General features: G+C 38.0%; 1 protein-coding gene and 1 long non-coding RNA gene across 8 annotated transcripts in view; one reads left to right on the top strand and one right to left on the bottom strand.

Moving 5' to 3' along the window:
* Positions 1-15406, top strand: part of LOC124865527 — a 31077-nt gene extending 15671 nt beyond the window's left edge. Inside the window, exons 3-4 of one of the 2 annotated variants that reach the window (XR_007037615.1) lie at positions 7349-7543; positions 15288-15406. This is a non-coding gene — a long non-coding RNA (uncharacterized LOC124865527). Of the gene's footprint in view, positions 1-7348; positions 7544-15184 lie in introns of both variants that reach the window. The other variant, XR_007037616.1, reaches the window with a different exon arrangement.
* A 2456-nt stretch (positions 15407-17862) lies between these two features.
* hdac9b (histone deacetylase 9b) overlaps positions 17863-23330 on the bottom strand; it is a 46247-nt gene continuing 40779 nt past the window's right edge. For 5 of the 6 annotated variants that reach the window (XM_047360677.1, XM_047360678.1, XM_047360675.1 and 2 more), the window contains 2 exons: positions 22330-22544; positions 17863-19738 (listed from right to left, as the gene is read on the bottom strand). In XM_047360677.1, the coding sequence (XP_047216633.1) occupies positions 19403-19738; positions 22330-22544 (551 nt within the window). In that variant the 3' untranslated portion in view covers positions 17863-19402. Of the gene's footprint in view, positions 19739-20518; positions 20634-22329; positions 22545-23330 lie in introns of all 6 variants that reach the window. The other variant, XM_047360680.1, reaches the window with a different exon arrangement.

Here is a 23330-nt window from a genome sequence, read left to right as displayed (position 1 = left end):
ATGAGGGTTTCACTATGGAAATGTAATGTAGTTGTCAAAGTGGTATTCTGAGGACATCACCTGTAACACCACTCCAACTTTGTATGTCCACCTGCAGTTAGTTTTCTCATATGTCGTTTGGCCCTAAAAAGTCATGCAAAGCTAATGCTAAACATGTCGTAGGAACGGAAGTTCAAATACTAAAACGACATCTGTAGTCAAACGTTCTCTCCTTCATTTGGCTCAGACACAGTGGAAAAAAAAGCTGCTACATATAATCACAGCTAAAAGAAAGCATTTTATTATGCAATAATATATGCTTCATGCATTTGTGTCAACGGTCTGGCAGTTGATTTTGCTTGAGCTATCATTTGTAGCCGTGGCTTCAACTGTGTTGGCCCCTTATCCTTTAGATTGGACATTCCTCACCTCAAATCCAACATAGCAATTGTTTCATAATCCTTCTTTTTGCAGGTAAGGAGAAATCTTGCTGTGTATACTTTCATGGAGCTCACCCATGTTTCCTGTGTAGATGATCTGCAAACAGCCCTCTCTATTTCCTTTTTTCAACAAGCGGCCTCACATCTGTTCAACATATTCCCATTAAAAAGATATTTTTCTGTCAAGAAAACAATCCATTTTGTAATTACTTCAAGAGATTTACAAATGACGCAGATACAGACACTACGTAATCATCCATATATGATAGTGCCCTCCTTATTTAGTGTCTCAAAAAGCTCTCTTTGTTTCAGTAAAAGTAGTGTAAAATTACTTTAAAATCTATGGAAAGGCAGATTATGATTAGCTTACAAGATATAATTCCTGCTTTCAAGATTTTTTGAGTTTTTCCAGCTATAAAATATGATGATATTGTTAAAGTTTGTGAGATATTGGACCCCAGAATGCAGACGAGCAGGCATCGTGACGGTAAGTGCAAAAGATTTAATAACAAAAAACTCACTCACAGCAGGAGGCAGGAACAAAACAACAAACGGGCAGGCATGAGCAAAAAACAAGACATGATCTGAGAACAAGGCATGAGCATGAGAAATGTTTCCGCGACAACTAACTGAACAGGTGTGTATATATGGAGTGAAAACCAGGTGGAGCAAGGAGACAGATTAACCTGGACAGGTGAACCGAATAAACTTAATTGACAGACAGAACAAAACGTGGCTGCGGCAAAAACAGAGACTCTAATATACAAACAAAACTTGACAAAACACGAACAGGACTAAAACATGACCAGAAAAATAACAAACAAAAGCATGATTCAAAACTTGAGCAGTGAAAAATATATAAGGAAAACAAGAAACCAAAAACCAAACAACCCCAAATCATAAAAGATATATGTCCTTTAAGTACTGACTCTTATCTCAAGGGTTAAGCTGTTTTTTGTTTGGACCAACTTAACTTGTGTTGACCTTCAGGCATTCTATAGCTGCCTTTTCCAATTGCAAAACCACCAAGAAACTGAACAGAAACCCTGGAAATTCTGAAAGCTTTTCCCCTTTGATGTTTAGCTGTCACAAGGAACTCCAGCTTGTCCTTTGATTTTGAAATTTCTTTGTTATGTCGGGATATGACAGAACCCTTGGTTTCCAGCAGACGATTTATGATCATGAAGTGATGCTGCCTCACTGGATACCAGAACGTTTATGGAAAGCAGACCTCCTTCTTCATTCAAGCTTTGCTCCAGGACTTGGATCTGCCATGGCTGCAGATACTGTCTGGAAATCATTGAATGACACCTGACGAATCCTGTCAGAGGGCCGAATAGGGGTTGCACAACATAACAATCACACCTTCTGGACTCATCTCTGCCTCTCGTATTATCAGGTCAGAGGACCATTTGCTTTGGTAGTCATAATTAATTTACCTCTTTCTGATGATTCAGCAAGATTCATTTTATTCAACGACTAATCAAAATAAATAAAACGGGATGTCACTTTCTAACCTTTAATTAAAAGAATGTGAAATTTTATTAAAGAGACAACACACTATAATGGCATGCAGTGTCACTGACTCTTAAAGAAGACAGAGAGGCTGCTGTCAGTTGCTGGAAATCCACGGGATTACACTTCCTGCTGCAGCCAAGATATATATGATAACAGTGAGTCAGCCCTTCTCAAGATACAATGTGTGCACTATTTCATGCATAAATGGAGTAATTTATGGACAATAATATTTATGTTCTCCTTTTGACTTGCGGTACTGCACATTTTATTTTTTAAACTACGTGCTGATGTGTTGAGATGATGGAATGCTGACGAGCATCTTTCTCTTCTAATAGTTGTTGTAGCCCAAAGACATATCTCTTTAACTTGCTGTTCTGAGGCATCGACACAAAGCTGCAGGCACTGGGTCTGGCATTGGGCAGTGGTATTTTTATTGGTTTATTTTTTACGCAGTGCATCTGAATGTATAGAACATATGTGCCATTAAATAAATTAAAATTGTCTTATATAAAAGTTTGGCATTTTCCCAATCCACCAGGATTATGTAAACAAACAAACAAAATACAAGCTAGAAGTGCAAAAAAACAGTATATTTGTGTATCAAGTCTAGTGATGTCTCATGTACATTTGAAAAAAGTATGGCAACAAAGCATCATAAATAGGATTGTTTTTGTACCTGATACAAGTCATTAAAGAGAAGGCATTTGGTGATACGGTGGCTCAGTCAGATATAAAATGACATGTATATGTTTGAACACTTGCTAGCTTTAAAATGCAGTTAAATAGCATACTGTGCTACACCATGTTAGTGTTGAGATTGTTCCAGTTGATTCACGAATGATATGCAGTTTTCATTTTTTCAGACAGCAAGATATACTTTGTTTCAACTAGAGTTTTTGCAGGTGAGCTTTTTGTTTTTCAAAGACATTGTGCCATTAAAAGGTATTTGCCCTCAGATAGCTAAACAAATCTGGCTCAGTGTAAGAAAATTAATCTAAACCTAATAATTGATTTTAATAACTGGCACACTTGGCTGCAACAACTCCTATAAGGGAGCTTAGCTCTATTTAAGTAATTTCTTGATTGTACAGGTTAGACAGTAATCAGGCCTTTGTGTGGCTAGTGAAACAGAGCAAATTTAGTTAATTCATGATTTATTAAGTGCCACAATTTTATTTTCACACTGGATCAAGTTGCTTTCGATTGTTTTTTTCCTTAATAGATTGAATAATTATTTAGAAACAATTTTTTGTATTTACACTGGTTCTCTTTGTCTGATAATAAAATGATGATCTGGACTAAAAGTAAAACCAAAATAAATCATTAAATTCTAAATACTTTCTGACTCAGCTCATACAATATTTCAGTGTTCTGTCAGTTAATTGTGTTTGTACTGCTTTATAAACTTAGTGCTTTGCTTTAAATATAATAAAGATGTTAATTTGATAGTCATGTAGTCAATACAATCTCACAGGAAAAACATCACTTCCATTCTTTAAAAAGAGGTCCAGGTGACTCAAAAAGTATTTACATTAAAGGTTCTCAGCAAAAATTTGTCTTTTTTATGTTTGAGTAGACAATTGGCCCTGTTTGTCCTGTTAAGTGCCTGGAGACAACACTTGTTGTGAAATGGTGCTAAATGAATGAACTAAATTTAATACCTTTGAAATATTTATGCATATTCATGATGGACAAAGTAATTACATGTTATGGACATGGGCTGGAGAACTGAAAATATTGAGATTATTCATAGGTTTAGAAAGATTCTGATTCATGTTTTGTATTAAAAAGATAAATATGACTTTTTTTAAAACCTTTGAACAATTTCAAGAAGGAAAAAAATATTGGTACAGATTTTCATATAATATGAAACTATATCTGGCCAGTTAGTTTAAGACAAAGATGGCAAAAAACAAGTTTTCCTGATTCAAGTTAACAAAAATCAACCAAATATCGTCTTTTTGAAGGCATAAACCAATTTAAGCATGAGGTGTTATGTATTCAACTTTAGAATGTGTTGAGAAATGTGCCAGCTTTTTGCCCTTCTAAACTTTACTAACTAGCTCTGCACCCTGGAGGTTTGGATTAGGGTTTGCCCTTCCTTCTACCCAAAGAAGCTGTTTTTGGACCTCTAAATGTTTTGTTTTTACTGAGTCATTTTCATGCAAAAAGACATTGTCCAGAATGTTACCAGCAGAGCAAATACAGCCAGAGCAAGCCTAATGGGGGAGAACATTTGTCAGTCATCTAATGCACTAGCGGCAACAAGCAAGGGAGTTTACATTTCTATTTAAGGCTGTATTTGTTTGTATTTATTTAGGTAGCATGAAAACAAGATGTAATGAGTAAGAGAGTTTTTGTCACGTACTTTGTAACATATAACAATTTCTTTGAGAAACATTAAAACAAATGTTCTTAATATTTTTTTTAATAGAAGAGCCTTTACTCAGGTTGTTATGGAAATCATTTATGAACACTCATAATTGACACCTGTGATTTACGACCAATGAGTGATAGTTTCACTGTTTGGATTAATGAGAAACGTAACAACTTGATGTGCTTGATTTAGCTGACTACTAAAAATAAGCTGCTTTGTTTTAGTTTTATACATTTAGTTGTTAAATAGGGGATGATTTTATAATTTTAGCGATGGTCAGCAAACTTAGCTGGCAGCACTGCTAGAGCTCAGTCAGTCAGTCAGTCATTTTCTACCGCTTATTCCATAGTGGGTCGCGGGGGAGCTGGTGCCTATCTCCAGCAGTCTATGGGCGAGAGGCAGGGTACACCCTGGACAGATCGCCAGTCCATTGCAGGGAAACATGTCCAGCGATGATGCAAAGATGGCAGACACGGTTGTTGTTTCCTCCATCCATGCCCCCATCTGAGCACAATGGCCCCAGACTGCTGAGGAGGGGGTCCATCAAAAAAGAAGCTGTAGTGGCTGTGGGTGATATGCTACTGGGGAAAGATTCTACTGTTTTTGTCTTTATATTGATGAACCTTTTTTATCTTAGCATATGTTTTTAGAACTTAGCTGGCAGCACTGCTAGAGCTCTTTTAGTGAAATGGCTACGTTTTGCCCTGTGGACAAATGTGGGTATTACACAATTTGGAATGGGACTGGGTTGTGAGGAGTCAGTCAATATCAAGACTTTTCTATATCAGCCATCGGTTGTACAGGATGCGTCTTAACTTGTAGTTGCAACGAACCCATATTGTTATCCTAGGAGCAAACATGAATCGTAAAAGACAGCAGGAGTATAGTTCTTTAATGTCAGCTTCCATCTCCAAGCACACCACAATATGTGCAGCCCTAAAAGGTCTTTAATTGTATACAATAATTTCTAAGTTTTGAATGCAACTCAAACCAATATATGTTACAATTAAAATAAAAACAAGCATTGTAAGCTGTCCAGCTGAAGAAGCCACATTCGAAGCAGAATGACAGAAAGTCTGTAGACCACCTGTTTCACTTCAGCTGCATTCTTGGCATAATGCAGGCTTGTTCACGGCAGATTAACACCAGGCACTGCCAGCTGAACTTCTAAACAAGAGTGGTGGTAATGTCCATTAGCACAGCTTGTGGCATCCTGTGCATTTAAATCATATGATCCCTCTGTGTAAAACGGTAACTTCCCACTTTGTCCAAAGAAATGCTTGATCACGACATTCATCAACATCGTGGGCACAGAAAATTCCCATCTGGTTGAATAACAGATTCTTACACTGCTTTAGCGGTGTGTGTCATATTCGGGCAACAGCATGCCTACGCTGTGCTGTTCCGCTAAAACCGTGATGTAGCACCACAGATCTGTCACAGAGCTGTTTCACAGCCTGGCCTGGACCCAAACCAGTCCAACAAATTGAAACTGCACAGCTCTTCCTTATTATCAGTTCTGTGAATTATACTGTAACTCTCTGGGCCTCTTTTTGACCCTGCTGACTTCTAAACCTTTTCAGAGCTTAAATATCAGAAACCTAACATTACAACTATTCCATAAAGCAACGACAAACATCTTTAATAAGACGGAATCAGAAAAGAGTCTCCTACTAGAGGACTTCTTAACATAAGGCCATAATACTGTACTTGATAATACTGTACAACACAGAGATTATAAGGTCTGATGAAACCAAATGAAAGACTTGCTTAGTTTGACAGAAGAATATTCAGAGACATCTAACTTGTTGCTTTAGAAATGTTTTAATTTATCTTTGAAAACTGTTAAGACAGCATAGAAATTCAACCTCAATCTGCCTTAAGTTAAACTTAATGCATATAATGATTATTATCCTTGAACCGGCAGAGCAAACAATTTGATTTCTCCATTTCTAATCAAATAAATCAAATAAATATTTGTTAAACGGACCAAATAAAGCTCTGACCAAATAAAACAAAACCAAATAAAACCCTATTAAGTCTGTCCACCTTAAAATTTCCCTGCTGAGGAAAAGCCCCTACACAACATGATGCCACCACCACCATGTTTGCACAGTTTAGATGTTGTGTTCAATGGGATGGGCAGTGTTAGTTCTCTGCCACAACTAGGGTTTTGTATGTAGACCATAACCTTCTTCCACATGCAGTGATGAATATAAATGCATGCCACAAAGCTCAGATTTTGAAAACATCATATCATGTTTTTGTCAACTTCACAATTATACACTTTGTGTCACATAAATCCCCTCCCCCCTCCCTCCAAATTAATCAAAGCTTGTAGTTGTATCAAGCCATATTGGTTGAAAGGGTATAAATAATTGACAGGGCACTGTAATTGAGTGGTGAGGTTATTTGGAAACTGCACAATTGAGGAAATTTGTAGCACCACCACTCAGAAGTGGTTGTTACTTTTCCAATCCGCTCTGACCTGCTGTTCAGTTGCCCCACCACATGTCCTGATCCCCACACAGATGTTTCCCCCTGGGTTTACCCTGTGATACAGCATGTAGTACAACAGAAAGTGATCCCCTTTTAGTAAAGATGGCTCCCAAGGGCCTTTTCAGGGGCTCCTCATTTTTTCTTACTATAAAGTGATAATGGGATGATTTCTAAGTTTTCTTCTGAACATGTTCTTCATAGCATTTCTTTTTTAGGTTTTACCCCCACTGTCAGACTGGTTAGGATTAAACGCATATTGTTCAATGATTTGTTAAAATTGCTATTCAGAGGTTATAATTTTTATAATTTGGTTATAATTTACTATCTGTGAATTTAGTGCATTGATCAGAATTTCTATTCTGCTAATTTGAAGAGCAATGCTGTATTTCATCGATTAGCATACGGCCCATTAGCATGGAGCAGCTAACAGATATGTGTATAAATATGTTCGTATTGAAGTGTAGGTGCCTCTTTTTGTGATAAATGTCACACTGAATATGCGGCCTGTTCCTCAATTACACTATTTCTGCTGCAGGTATACATGCGGACACTGTGTCCCATGTGCAGACACAGTGTAAGAGCATCTGTTGCCAGGAGATACATGTCTTCCCCTTCAGACTGCAGTAAGCAGACATGATCTGCATCACCCTGCATGACGGATTCTAGGCCAACTGCCCGAATAGATGAATATCTCCAGGAAGAAGGTCAGACTGGGGACAGTGAACCATCAGTAAGTGACTTATTCCTAACAACAAATGACCTGCAACAATTAAAATTTGTAAAATCAACTGACCGGATCAAAATTTAGTAGTTGCATTATTTGCATCTTTAGCGGATTTTGTCTGGTTTGCAAATGCAGTACATTTGTTTATTAAAGCACTAAAACATGTTGCAGTCTTATTATTTATGTCTGTGTGATCCTATTGTATATCTGTTCAGTATCATTATGATGCAGTCGTTTTTTTTGTCATTTTCAGACGTATTTCCTAAAATTGTATAGGTTTTTCGCTATTCTTAGTTTTCATTACAGGGTCTACATTCCTTATCTGAAACAAAAGAGATTCATATACTTCTGACTATGCAGATATGGCTAAGAATTCACCCTGCGTGCACTGTTTCAAAAATCAGAGCTGCGTTTCCTTCACAAGAATATACTGGTTTTTAGTACCCTTGAAACATGAGGATGAGAGACATAAAGAGATGAGAGAATGAGAACCAGGGAGAGCATAAGGATGACAGACATATGAAAGAGAGGAGAGAATGATGGACAAAAAAGAGAGATGAGAATGACAGAGAGAAAGCAAAACAGATTGGATTGAAGAGAATAATTTTCTTTTCAAATTCTGTTGTCAAATGTCAACTGTAATAATTGTTTATATCAACAAACCGCTGCTACTGGTTTTAATCCTAGTCATTATTACATGACATATTTAATGTGATATACAGTATAAGAGCAATGGAAGAAGTCAAATGTTGCTCAACTCATTTATTTTTTTTATATTTCTGTGATGACTCTTATGGCTTTTTATTGAAGCTGGATTTTAGATAGATAGATAGATAGATAGATAGATAGATAGATAGATAGATAGATAGATAGATAGATAGATAGATAGATAGATAGATAGATAGATAGATAGATAGATAGATAGATAGATAGATAGATAGATAGATAGATAGATAGATAGATAGATAGATAGATAGATAGATAGATAGATAGATAGATAGATAGATAGATAGATAGATAGATAGATAGATAGATAGATAGATAGATAGATAGATAGATAGATAGATAGATAGATAGATAGATAGATAGATAGATAGATAGATAGATAGATAGATAGATAGATAGATAGATAGATAGATAGATAGATAGATAGATAGATAGATAGATAGATAGATAGATAGATAGATAGATAGATAGATAGATAGATAGATAGATAGATAGATAGATAGATAGATAGATAGATAGATAGATAGATAGATAGAATGAATTTGTAAAACTTCTTTAAAACCTTGTATTATTTACTTATACTTCAAAGGTATGCTCTAATTCGTGTTGGTCTATCACATAAACTACAAATTAAATACTCTAAATTTTGTGGTTGTAATGTTGACATGTTAAATATTTTTAAGAAGTATTTTTCAAGGTGTTGTTATGGTTGGTCACATTGTTTTATAAGAAACAAATAGGCATTTATTATTTAGAAGATAAACATTTAACATAGTAACATCTTCACAATTCAATCTGACATCCTGCTTTTTCCCCTTTTGACTTTCAGAGGCACACATTTCAGTTTACTACCAGAGTTGCACCATCCCACACCTCAATTACAGTTAGCACATGGAAATAAAAACACAGAGTTTTTCAGCTAGATGCCAGACTCAAATGAATCCTGACAGGCACCAAAAGAGAGCTGGAAAATTTACCCCATGTTCTGTGTCATACTCAACTTTGGTGGTCAACGCTCAGAAAAGTTCCACTGACAAATGACTTCCTCATTTACCTTAAATTGTGAGGTTTGAGCACATTTATATGTGTCAAACTCCAACATAAGCAAGATGATGACATGTTAAACTAAATGGATGTGCTAAACGCTACCATCAGGTTAATCCTTTCAAATTAGCTTCACAACATTTCATAAAAAGACCACTCCCTCTAGATGAACTGTAAATGGGTAAAAGTAGGATGTGATGCATGACACGAATAAACCTACAAATGACTTCTGTTTTTAAAGAGCTCAAAAAGCAAGAAGTAAATGGACAGATGGATTATTACTACTTCCCCTGATGGATTTATTTATTTATCCATTTAACTTTAACAACATGCTTTAAATGACTGGAAGTAAGGTGGCCCAATTGGGGTCCCGACTTTGTTCTGATAGAGAATCTGGGGAAGAAGCTAAAGATAAGGGTCATTGTAAGGAGGCCTTCCAACCTCAGAGACTTGGGGCTCATCACCAAAGATCAACCATCAAAATACCAGAAGAAACAAACAAAATGCTGGTAAGCAATTATAAGAAGGGTTTGATTACTGCCAATAAAGATTCTCCCATTTTTTATTGAGGCCAGTTTAGATCAATTTTAAACGTTTTATTAATTTTTTTTTTTTTTTTTTTTTTAGTTATTTCTTCAAACTTTTTTACATTGCTTTATTACCTTTTGATTAAGGCCCTGTCTCATTTTCTAACAGAAACAAACGTTTTGGTTAAAACAAAATCATTTTAAATCTAAATCTCTCAAAGATATGAATAATGTTGGGTTTACCTGAATGTATCAAGGCAGAAATACTGTAAAGACAGCACAAACCAAAACAGTCCCTATCAGCAGTTTTTAATCCACCAGAATATTGTCTAGCCACACATTTGTATTAAAAAGTTAGTTTACTTTTAGACACAGTGGCGCTACCAAGGGGGGACCAGCAGGGGCAATGGGCACCAGTAAACATTTGCTGCCTAAACCTTTTGACAGACAGTCTTACATGCATAATATCTTGATTGCACAAATTGAATACAAGAAAGGCTAAGCCAAGAAATTATAAGCCTTGTGTAGTTACAACATCCATCCATCCATCCATGCATTCATTGTCTATAATCGCTCAGGGATGAAGGGTCATGGCGGTGGTGGGGAGGATTTGGTGCCCATCTCGAGTGGTCAGAACAATCATCCACACACACTCACTTCAATTAACAGAGACCAATTAATCTCATGTTTTGGCCCATGGGAGGAAGTCAGGGTACCCGGAAAGAACCCAAGAATGCACAATGAGACCATTCAAACTCCTTGCAGATAGACCCAGGCTGGGATTTGAACTATCAACGCTCTTACTGCAAGGTGACAGTGCTAACAACTGTTCCACTGTGCATGTTAAATGATATCATTATCTTATATTAACGTCTGTGTTGGTTTTCTCCTTCATAGCACACTTTTGATAACAAGATCACATATTTATCTGTTACAGCATTTAAAAATCATCAGCCCTGAACTTTGCTTGGGCTAAAGAACAGCATGTTCCAACATATCAAATCAGATGAGTTTTTGGACGTAGTTACTTAGAAATTATAACTAACTGACCATTTGGCATTTTTTTTAATCCTGGAAATGTTTTTGTTATTGGACTTAAATTTATTGGACTTAAATTGTTTTTGGACTTATTGGTCCACCCAGAAGTGGACCCACCAAAACTTAACCAACCCCACCCATTCGCCAGCTAGCCAGCCCTTGGGAAACATTCTAATGGTGCCCCTGGTGGGTTTTGAGACTTTGTGTAGCCTAGAAGCATAAAAACAAAAAAATGCAAATTTTCTCAGCTTTTCTCGCTCAGCAAGTCTATGGACAGGTGCTTTAACTCTACACCTGACTGAATGACATAGTGTTTATACAGCTGGTCTGAATAAACTGGGGAACTTTGCAGGGTCAGGATGACCACAGCTGCTGGGTGAGTTTGTTTTTTCTACATTGGCAAGTACATTCTTAGTTAGTATTTGTGGCTTGAATCTATAAATTTACTCTGACAATTCTTCCTATTTCCTTCTTGATTTTCTCACCAAAGACGTCTAAAGAAGGTAGACGTGTGTCGTTAACCACTTGTTTATACTATTTAGCCCACATCAGTAAGCAAGGAAAAGTTTAGTGCATGTCCAAAAGTAGAAACTGAACCCAGCGAGGAGGGATGCCACCTCTTGCTGCCAGGACTAACCAAGGAGAATCGCTTACAGAGGAGCACATACAAATGTTTTCTTATTTTTAAAACAGAACTCGTTAAAGTTCAAATATTAACAACTCAAAACAAAATGTTATTTCAATTAAAAATGCATGTTGTCATTCCACATATTTTACATATTGTAAAACAGGGGAACAAAATGATCAGAACTACAGACATGTGCAAGGATTGATAGAAAATACAGTTGAAACCAGATATTTACGTACATTATAAAAAGACATAAAACCTTCTCTGACACCATGAGACACCGTTAAAGTTAGACAGTGAGAAAAAAAGATTGAGTTTAAAAACTACAAAAATTGAATAACCCTAAATAATGTAACAAAAAAAAAGTTTAAAAACAATGGATCTGTATATGTTGCTCAAAGGGTTTGGTCAGCCAAAATTAGAAATATGAATGTACAGTAATATTCAATTGAAAATATAAGTAAAAAGTTCATTTGTAAATTGAGTAACACACTGATGTTTTAAAGCTTTTATTTATCTTGATTTCTCACTAATTAAAACACCGCAATTAAGGTTAGTATATTACATCAGACCAATAAGAAACATTTGTAATGAAGAAATGTGGGCTTTGTGAAAAAATATGTTTAAAACTTGCCCAAAGGTTATTTTCAAAAGTTGCTTTTATCTAATAAACGAGTTTCATCAAAACAGATATTTTAATTTATTGAATATGACTGTATTGTACTAAATATAAATACTTGTAATAATTTACTGTTTATAATGAATAAATTAATACATTGTTAGATTTAGCAACATTTTCAGAAATTTGCATTCATCCAACCCAAAGGCACAGAAACCCAGTGTAGAATTAATGTGAATGAGGATATATTTTGTCCCATCCAGTGTGATTTTAGAAACTTTGGAAAATCTTCACACAGAGATAATTATGTGAAAAGATTTTCAAGACAATTGCAAACAGCAAAGAAACCTTTTTACGGAAAGAAACACATGTTCAAGTGGATTTGTCCCACAATTTCCGATCAGTTAGCAGCTGAAGGAAGAAACGTTTTTAGAAGAGTTGAGCTATCTCTGCCTCTGGAGGCTGGTGATCTGTTACCTTCTGACAATCTTTCTGGACATTATCAGGAGTTTTGGTCATGTGAGGGTGTGACAGAACCTCTCTGTGACCCGTATGCAAACTTCTGTTGATTTATCAGGTGAGCTGAGATTGCATTGCAGTCCTATACAACAAGTTCAGATCCTTCACCTTCATTTTGTACAGAGCATTCTTCATCTTGTTTTCTAAGATTTTTTTTTTCACTTATCTTTTTAGAGCTGAAAGACCAAGATGAAAAGATGAAAAAGTAATAGCTCTGTTTTTGTTCTGTTGGGTTATTAGATTCACATCATAAGCTGAAATTTGCACCTTCCCCATAGAAATTATACAGGTCCTTCTCAAAATATTAGCATATTGTGATAAAGTTCATTATTTTCCATAATGTCATGAAGAAAATTTAACATTCATATATTTTAGATTCATTGCACACTAACTGAAATATTTCAGGTCTTTTATTGTCTTAATACGGATGATTTTGGCATACAGCTCATGAAAACCCAAAATTCCTATTTCACAAAATTAGCATATCATTAAAAGGGTCTCTAAACGAGCTATGAACCTAATCATCTGAATCAACGAGTTAACTCTAAACACCTGCAAAAGATTCCTGAGGCCTTTAAAGCTCCCAGCCTGGTTCATCACTCAAAACCCCAATCATGGGTAAGACTGCCGACCTGACTGCTGTCCAGAAGGCCACTATTGACACCCTCAAGCAAGAGGGTAAGACACAGAAAGACATTTCTGAACGAATAGGCTGTTCCCAGAGTGCTGTATCAAGGCACCTCAGTGGGAAGTCTGTGGGAAGGAAAAAGTGTGGCAGAAAACGCTGCACAACGAGAAGAGGTGACCGGACCCTGAGGAAGATTGTGGAGAAGGGCCGATTCCAGACCTTGGGGGACCTGCGGAAGCAGTGGACTGAGTCTGGAGTAGAAACATCCAGAGCCACCGTGCACAGGCGTGTGCAGGAAATGGGCTACAGGTGCCGCATTCCCCAGGTCAAGCCACTTTTGAACCAGAAACAGCGGCAGAAGCGCCTGACCTGGGCTACAGAGAAGCAGCACTGGACTGTTGCTCAGTGGTCCAAAGTACTTTTTTCGGATGAAAGCAAATTCTGCATGTCATTCGGAAATCAAGGTGCCAGAGTCTGGAGGAAGACTGGGGAGAAGGAAATGCCAAAATGCCAGAAGTCCAGTGTCAAGTACCCACAGTCAGTGATGGTCTGGAGTGCCGTGTCAGCTGCTGGTGTTGGTCCACTGTGTTTTATCAAGGGCAGGGTCAATGCAGCTAGCTATCAGGAGATTTTGGAGCACTTCATGCTTCCATCTGCTGAAAAGCTTTATGGAGATGAAGATTTCATTTTTCAGCACAACCTGGCACCTGCTCACAGTGCCAAAACCAATGGTAAATGGTTTACTGACCATGGTATCACTGTGCTCAATTGGCCTGCCAACTCTCCTGACCTGAACCCCATAGAGAATCTGTGGGATATTGTGAAGAGAACGTTGAGAGACTCAAGACCCAACACTCTGGATGAGCTAAAGGCCGCTATAGAAGCATCCTGGGTCTCCATAAGACCTCAGCAGTGCCACAGGCTGATTGCCTCCATGCCACGCCGCATTGAAGCCGTCATTTCTGCCAAAGGATTCCCGACCAAGTATTGAGTGCATAACTGTACATGATTATTTGAAGGTTGACGTTGCATTTTGATAACACACAAATGCAGTAAATGTGTGCAGGTTTTGGAGCAATGTATGCCAATATCTTTTTTTTTCTATGGCCTTGAAAACATTTTAAGGAAAAAACAATAAATTAAGATGTTTAAAAACGTAAATGCTGATTTCCTTAAGATTTATACACATTTTTCACAGTACAAAACATACAAACCAGAGCATCCATTTCATTCACAAAGCAGTTGCAAAGTAGGATTTGCTCCTCAAATTGCACTGCGAAGGAAATAGCCTCTACGTTGGTACAGTCTGCTTACATATAAACATTTTAGCCTGAGGAAAAAAAAGTGTCAAATTCTTTGTCTTTTGTCTTATTAGAGTTGAAAGAGGAAAATATTGTGCTGGTATGTGAGTGCAGCAGACAGAACACCGTCACCCGACACACACAGAGGGAGCTACTCCATCTCTCTGAGTTAACGCCAGTGAGGGATGAAAAATGCTTCCATATTCAGTCCACATAATAATATATGTGAACTAGTCCAAAGTTTCACAAGCTGTGTACAAGCAAATACACTGTTATTGTTAAAAATTAGTAGCACAAAATACGCTCACACCTCTTTTGCACCTGACATAACTACACAGTAGAACCACAACACGTATTGGCAGCTAAGTTTCATCAGGGGCTCCTGATACTGATCCTCAAAAAATGCTGTGATTGGGGTTCTGATTGGATCAGAACCTGATCCCCACTTTGATCTGTTTAAAAACACAAATGTTGCTCTCCCTGTTTCAGTTTTTAACCCTGTCTCTCTCTAAGACATAGCTATTGGCTTAGCTTTTACTGCAACTAACCATGAGCTTTCTTTCATCCAATAGACTTGAAAATTGTCTCAAAGTTTATCTTCTATGCTTCTCTCCTAGATAATCCACTAAAGGAGCTACAACTGCGTTAAAGGTTTTACTTTTCTTTCACATAGAAAGTACCTCTGGTTCAGTGCTTCTCTGTTTCCTCTGAAACCCCCAGTTGGTCGTGGCAGATTGGATGTGCTGGAGGTTTCATCCTGATAAAGAGGGATTGCTGCAAAGTCAGTGCAAGCAACTGTCCAATGTCGCTACCTGCTCATCCTGGAGGAGTGAATACTGCAAGTCATTAACTCAATGCAATCTGCTAGGTTTCCGTAGATAGAAAAACTATCTAACCAATTTGAATAAAAAATTTAATTTGACTACACTGTTTTTTCGTAAAGTGTCTTGAGACGACGTGTTGTGAATTGGCGCTATATATATAAACTGAATTGAATTAAAAACTATGTTGAATTTACAGGTATGGCCAAGAAAGACAGATAATCTTTTTTTCTTAATGTCTGACATTAAATCAGGCAAAACACTTTGTGTTTTAGTTCAACAACCAACAACATTATTTCCATTTGCTAAATTTCTAGAAATTTGGTCCATTCTTTCCGACAGATCTGGTGTAACTGAGTCACGTTTGTAGGCCACCTTGCTCACACACACCTTTTCAGTTGTGCCCACCAACTTTCTATGGAGCTAAGATCGAGGCTTGCTCCAAAAAATTGATTTTGTTGTCTTTAAGTCACTTTTTAAGTAATGTGGCAGAATGCTGAGTTATTTTTACATTTGGAGAACTTGGGCCTTAACTGGCTAAAGTCTGGAAATGATGCTTCACTATTTTTGCATGATGTTCTTTCCTGATGATGCCATCTAATTTGTGAAGTGCACAAATTCCACTTTCAGCAACTCGCCCACACAGATTTAAGCTACAACTCCTATACTGATTCCCATCCACATGTGCATTTGATTGTCAAGAGCAAACACCTTAAATTGTGTTTCATCAGACCACAGGATATGCATTTACAAACTGTAATATGATCTTTTACGTTGGCTTCTTCCTTGCTGAGTGGCCTTTCAGTACAGGGTTTGTTTCCCTCGGAATAATGAAAGTCTCTTCGCAGCTTCAGCTAGCATCTTCAGAAGGTCTTTTGCTTTTTTCGGAGGGAGGTTGAAACACACATTTTGCATCAAAAGATGTTCATATCCAGGATGCAGATTATTCCTGTGCTTTTTACACCCATATAATAGATGAATGTGGCACCTTCAGAAATCTGGAAATAGTACCCAAGGATGAACCCCACAGTTGGAGGTCTTTAATTCTCTTCCTGGTATCTTGCCTGATTTCTTAAGATTTTCCCATTATGCTGTACAAGGAAGCAGTGTGTTGGAGTTGTTGCTTTAAAATACATCCACAGGTGTTCCTATTTTTGGCTCAAGTGTTGTGAATGATCCTATCAGGAGCTTACAAAGCCATGATATCCTCCCCTGGGCTTTCCCACATGGTTAAGACATCATTTTTATATGTTAACTTCTGACTTTTGAGAATGTAATTAGAAAATTCTCTAAAAAATATTTCTCATTATCCTGGCATTTAGCTAACAAAATAAATGTTTGGTCATCCTAAATAATTTAAAACATGAAAGTCTGAATTTAATGTCAGATAATGAAGTAAAAGTAAATATCTGGTTTCAGTTGTAACATGAAGAATATTTATTCCCGACACTTTTTTTTTAAAGACAAACGTTTTCAGATGAAGAATATGTTTTTTTCTCTTCCCACCACCACCCATTCTGTATTTTTGCATGTGTGTGAACACCGCATGAAAATAATCATTTCTTTTATGGCTCTGTAGGTGATAAAACTCAGATCTCCCCAAGAATTGGAAGCAAGTAAGTTGGCTGGAGTCTTTGTTACTTCCTTACACCTTTTAAAAAATGCTTGTTTGCTTTTACAACTGGCTCCGCGGGCAGCTGGGGAGGGGCAGTGCAGATGGATTCGGGCTTCGTTATTTTTTCTCTGCCTTTGTAACAGCTCATTTAAAAATCATGAGAGCCTGAAGCCCAAGACAGATGAAACCTACTTAAGAAAAAGTCAGTGTCTAATTCAAGTGAAATACTTCCTAATGTGAGGTAACTCTACACCTTTGTGAAAACGTTTGGGTTCTCTTGGGGAAAATGTTTTCGAGATCAGTTGACCATTTTTGGATATATGTTGCATTTAGCATTAAAACCTTAACAACTGGACCTGATCAGGCACAGACCTTTAAACTTTTAAGTATTATCATTAAATATGTCCAGAGTTGAGCTTTGCGTAAGTAACACTGGAGATTGATTGAACTTCACCGGCTTCACAAACTAAGCTCACTGTGAAATTGCTTGAGCTTGGTTTGAAAGTATTCACGCAGTCATATATCATGCGATCGCAGCTCACCTTATCTGCATTGCTCCTATGCTTTCACATGAAGCCTCGCCCATTCACATCAAAAGAAATGTTTTAAAACCCCTTAAGCTCCCTCTGAAGGGTCACATATAGATCCTCCTGAAAATAAACAGCTGGGTCATAGAAGCTATTGTGGGAAAAGCAAGTTGATACGATGATTCAAACAGTCCATCTGAGCTGTTTATTCAAATTCATCCCGAATGCCACTTTGGATCTTTTTTTAAAGAAAACTCGTTAAGAGATTGTTTGCTTGCTTTTTTTTCCTTCATATACCATCATAAGTCAAAATAATCAAAGATGCAAGAACCTCAGAGGTAATTTAACTTTATTTTTTTAGAAAAGGTTTATCACGCAAGGCAACAAAGAGGAAGAAAAATGCAAACTGCTATGAACAGACCACAGAACCCCCTCTCTTTACCTCCGTTCAACCAACCACCCACTCACTCACTCACTGGCAGCAAAGGGGGGTTCTCATTATAACCAAATCAAAAGAGCAGGAGAACAAGACTCGCATTGTTCTGATTGTGTTTACTTACACTAAAAACATTAAAACCGGACAATCTGACTGTACAGCATAAGACGGACAGTTTTGATTTTTCACATGAATCCAAACACGGAAACTCACAGTTGGATTTTTTCTTTTTTTACATTTAGTTGACAGTACAACTAACAAAACAGGAAAATTATGACTATGCATTACATTGGACAGATCACTTTAAGACGCACTATACATGTTGCAATGGGAATTTTCTGGGGAAAATAAAATAAAAGGTCCTGTCTAGGTGCTTTTTTTTAAGTAACATCAACTCTGTGTGTTGAGGTAAGCATGCCACAGGGGAATATGAAGGAAGCGATTCCCTTAAAAAAAGGAGTCCCTTAACTATATCCCCACTCACTTTGTAATTCGTCTTGACAGTAAATCAATTCTCGAGCCTGGCCCCTTGGACTCCTCCGACACTAGGTCCTCCTCTCTCAGCATTCCTGCACACATGAATCAATTCCTGGCTTCTTGAAGGCATTTCCTGCCCGACCCTCTCTCTTTCTCCCTTTTTCCCTGTCTGACTCCTCTGCTGAAAGCTGGGCAGGAACTCCGTTAAGCTTTGATTTTGGACCCAGAGAGGAGGAGGAGGGAAAGGAGAAAAGGAGCAGAACTCAACCTAATGCAGGGCCCTGGCTCTAGGATCGCTCCAAGAGAGGAAGGGATGGAGAACAGGGGTGTGTTAAGGAGATGCCTGTACACCCAAGCATGGATTTAGTGCTTCATCCTTCGAACTGCAATATAAGCTTTTGCCCTGTTAGGATTTAAGTGTTCATTCTCTCTAAGACAGATATTCTGCATTTCTGCCGTGAGAACACTGAACAGAGAACGTTGTCAGATTTTCATTTTTAAAAAAAAGTTTTCAGAACAAAGACCAAAGACTGATAATATTTGTATATTTTATGGAAAAATGTACAGAATGGGAAGGTACGAAGGGTCATTGGAGCTGTACACCTGCTAATGCTTCCCTCTACAAATCATCTTTTATGCTAAATGCACAGTATATGTACATACAGGTTTGTCAGTTCAGCAGACTCCAGGTGACCAAAGCGGCTTTTAAAAAGAAAGATCTAAATTGCATTCATATGTACAACAGAGAAAACTTACATATTTTACAGAAATCACAACACAAAGACCAAAAACAGAGAGTCTTAACAGTAAAGGATGACTGAGGCTGCAGCTGATTAAGAAGAGGTCATATGTTGAGACAGAGCTGGTCTACTGTGCAACGTCTGACGTGTGTGCATGCGTGTGTGTGTGTTGATGTTTGTGATTGTTGTGAGTGGGTGATCTCATCCTCATCCCTTCCCTCAGATCATGGCTCTTATCACCAGTCTCCCTTTGACCTGGTGGAGATAGATGCTCTGTTCGGACTCTAGGCGCCGATCGGTCAAAGCCTCATCCTCGCTATCAGCCGGCTCCTCTTTGACCTTGATGACCCCACAGTGAGCATCTGGGAGCTCGATGCTCGAGCTGCCACTGCTGCTGCTGCTCAGCGTGTGCTTCCGAATGACTCCTCCAGGGGGCAGCCTGTCCTCCTGCATGCTCTCTGTCTCCTCCTTGGACTGCTGCTCCTCCTGTTCCTCCTCTGATTCCTGCAGGTGTGTGCTGGGCTGACGTAACTGCTCAATGGACTTGGACAACAGCTGCAAAACACATTGGCTCATTGTTAATGTGGACTTCCTGCATCCATACACATACAGATAAAGGCACCTTTGAAAGCAGCTCTATATGTAAATGAAAACAAAATCCAGTCTCTTACAGACTTTGTAAACACATAAAACACTAGCCTAAGATACAGTTCACTGTACAAGCATTTATACCCACAGAACCAGATGTGGTCATATTATAACCACAAACTTTTATATGAGGACAGAAGTTGAGACATGGTTTTCTTTTCCTTTCACCTAAACATGAAAAGTGTGGCTTGCATTTGTATTTAGCCTCTTTTACTCTGACAGGCTTAAAGACAACCTGGTCCAATCAACTGCTTTCAGAGGGGACCTAATTAATAAACGACGTTCTGTTCCAGTAAAATGGGTCTGGTGACCCAAATGGTAAATATACTAGCTTTGTGCCTGAGAGTTACCAAACTTTAGTGATGTTGACTGGTGTAGAAATGTAGATTAGCATCAGCCCATAGCCTAGTAAGAACTTATCAGAATAAAAAGGTTAGATTGAGATGAGTTATGCTTTTTTTTATATGAAGGGTTAGATTTCACAATAGCTGGAGCCATTGCTCTCAATTTTTTTTAATGTGTAAGAATCAGAGGATTTAACATATTATTCCTTATGAAAATGAGCTATTGTTTGAGTTGCATAGGTATGCAAGGATTTAAATCCTTAGATAATAATAGGGAGAGATTTCAGTTTCAGAGATTAAATTATGAATTATACACTATATTGCCAAAAGTATTGGGTCTTACCACCGAATCAAGGAATTCTGCTGTTCCAATCACTTCCATGGCTGCAGGTGTATAAAGTTTGGTGTGGAGAAACTTGGCTGGCCTGCACAGAGTCCTGGCTGCTACCTTCTTGAAACTTTAGGATGAATCAGAGCAGAGGCTGCAATGCTGGTTTTCTCATGTAACTATGAACACGCTCCTAAACCTTGTGGAAGATTTTTGATGAATAGTTAAAGTTGCTATTGCTGACAACGGTGGGTCCATCAACAAATTGGACCTTGAAGATTCGGGATAGGAAGTAATCAAAGTTAATGTACATGTAAAAGTAGACAGACAAATACTTTTGGCAAAATAGTATAAGTAGAAAGTAGAAGTTAGAAACGTTGGTTGATTAAAAAAAAAAAAACTCCGGGCAGAGATATACTTTGATGCCATGCTTCTTTATTTTTCTCATGAATATGGCTGTGTTGTATTATAACTAGGATCACTTAGGAATGCATGTAAATGAATTTGTATTTGTAAGATTGATCTGATTACAAATTTCTCTACATAATTTGGATCTTGTCGTCTTGTAAAGTGCCCTTTGGAAGACATTTGTTGTTAATTGGTGCTATATAAATATACAAAATCTATTGAAATAACATATTGTCTTTATCAGTTTTGGAGCTATTCTGAGACTATTTTCCCACAGGAGGGCTCCAAAACCAGGTTGAGTTCTTCCTGTCAGCTGGTAACAAACAACATTACTATCTACAGAATCTAGGCCTTTTATAAATGCCCTTTCATCAATAATAATTAGCCTCTTTAGCATTGCATTAATAAAAACCATTCACAACTCTTCCTAAAATCCTTAAGCTCCTGTAAATTTCCATTACAGCCCCCCACTCCACCACCTCTGTTGCTACCGTCGGAAAAATAGAAGGAATTGAGGGATGTTTAAAAACAACCGTAGAAAAGCCACTGCTCGGAAATTAATTAGGGCAATGTTTCAAAGCTGCCTCTCAATAAACACTAAGGGCTCATCCATGATTAGTGGCCATTTATAACCTCCACTTAAAGAGGATTTACTTGCAATCTCATTGGCCTGAGTGATCAGAGCCAGCCCCGCTGACATGGTTCCAAAGACGCTTTTGCCATTATTTTCAAATGAGTCACCTTCACAGAATTTTGAATTCACACCTAATAGTGTTTTCAATGCACAAAGAAACAGAGACATTTAAAATCTCTTATTGTGCTGCTCAGTGAGTGCTTTTTATTATTTTTAGGTATGAGTTCCTCAGTGGGTCTCATGGCTCTGTCAGGGCCCAACACTGGGACTCATCAACGTGTGAGCTTACACAATGCTTCCTTTCACGCCTTCGGCCACCTCTCACCAGAATAATGACAGTCTGTCCAAAGCCAGGTCACTACGGCCAACTCACAGAAACACTAATATTGCCACAGAGGAACAAAATGCATTCTGGGCTTTTTTTTCATGGGAACTAAGATGAATTAAATTTCACAGCGTTAGCATGTGAGTACAACAGATGCCATGAGCTACAATAACAGAATTATTGCAGAGGAAGGATTTCTTCCTCATTTGAAGTCAGGCAGTAGTTCTTTGGTTTGCAAAAATAACAACAGAATTTCGGAGTAGAATAGACCATGAGCAAGGTCTGCAACGTGGAGCTGAAAAGACTCTCAGCCTAAAAGCCTAAAAAGAGAACCACACTTGTGTCCTTAAAGCAATTAAGTCAAACCTTCTACAATAAACCACAACCTCATGATATTCAAAAACAGAGCACTGAACGTTGGGAGAAGCACTGTGAGACTCATGAATCTTGATGTTTTACCTTATTTATGTGGACCTGCTGCTGGTACTGTTTCCGTTTCTCCAGAAAATGCTGGTGCTGCTGCTGAATGACGAGTTGGGCCAGTGTGTTCTGAGGCAGAGGCGCCGATTGGGTTCTGTTCAGAGGTCTGTGTTTTGGTAGCTTAGGGCGACTGCTGGGGGGGCGATCTTTCATGGCCAGTGGGGACTGGGTGTGGGAGGACATGGAGCCTTGACCTTGCCAGAGAAGACAAACACCTTAGCAACATTTTCCTAAAATCATGTTGTAAATACAGGTGCATCTCAATAAAAGTAAAATTACCACCAATAAAAAAAACAAAATTCCGTTTCTCAGAAAATAAGAACATTACATTTAATCAAATAAAGAAACTTTTTTTTATTACAGAGATGTTATGTGGTACACTATCATGACTTGCAGACACCATCCACAGGAAGGTTCAGCCACGAAAGATCATTGCTAAAGAAGTTGGCTGTTCAGAGTGTGGTTTCAAAGAACATTGATGGAAAGTTGTGTGGAAGGAAAAAGTGTGGTAGAAACGAGCAACATGGATAACTGCTGCCTTGAGAGGATCATGTATTAAAGCTCCTTCTGACTGCAGCTGGATTTAGAGCTTCAAGGTACACCACAGACAGACATATCCAGTATGACTGTGGTGTGCCTTGAAGCATACCCGTTCTGCTGAGGGCCGGTATTAAAGAAACCTGGGCTTCCATAACACCTCAGCAGAGCCACATGTTAATCGTCTCCATGCCACACTGCATTAATCCAGTAATTCATCCAAAAAGAGCCCCGATCGAGTATTGAGAGCATATGCTGTACAGAACAAGGAAAGTTTTCAGTAGGCTGGCATTTCTATATTTAAAAAACATGTTTTTTTTTGGTCTTATTTATTATTAAAATTTTCTGAGAAACTTTATTCTGAGGGGCTGCATGGTGACGCAGTTGGTAGCACTGTTGCCTTGCAGCAAGAAGGTCCTGGGTTAGATTCCCAGCCTGGGGTC

The sequence above is a fragment of the Girardinichthys multiradiatus genome, chromosome 3 (genome assembly GCF_021462225.1).
Source record: "Girardinichthys multiradiatus isolate DD_20200921_A chromosome 3, DD_fGirMul_XY1, whole genome shotgun sequence".
Taxonomy (NCBI): domain Eukaryota; kingdom Metazoa; phylum Chordata; class Actinopteri; order Cyprinodontiformes; family Goodeidae; genus Girardinichthys; species Girardinichthys multiradiatus.
Note: the sequence above shows the minus strand (reverse complement) of the source record. Positions and strands in the feature narration are given on the sequence as shown.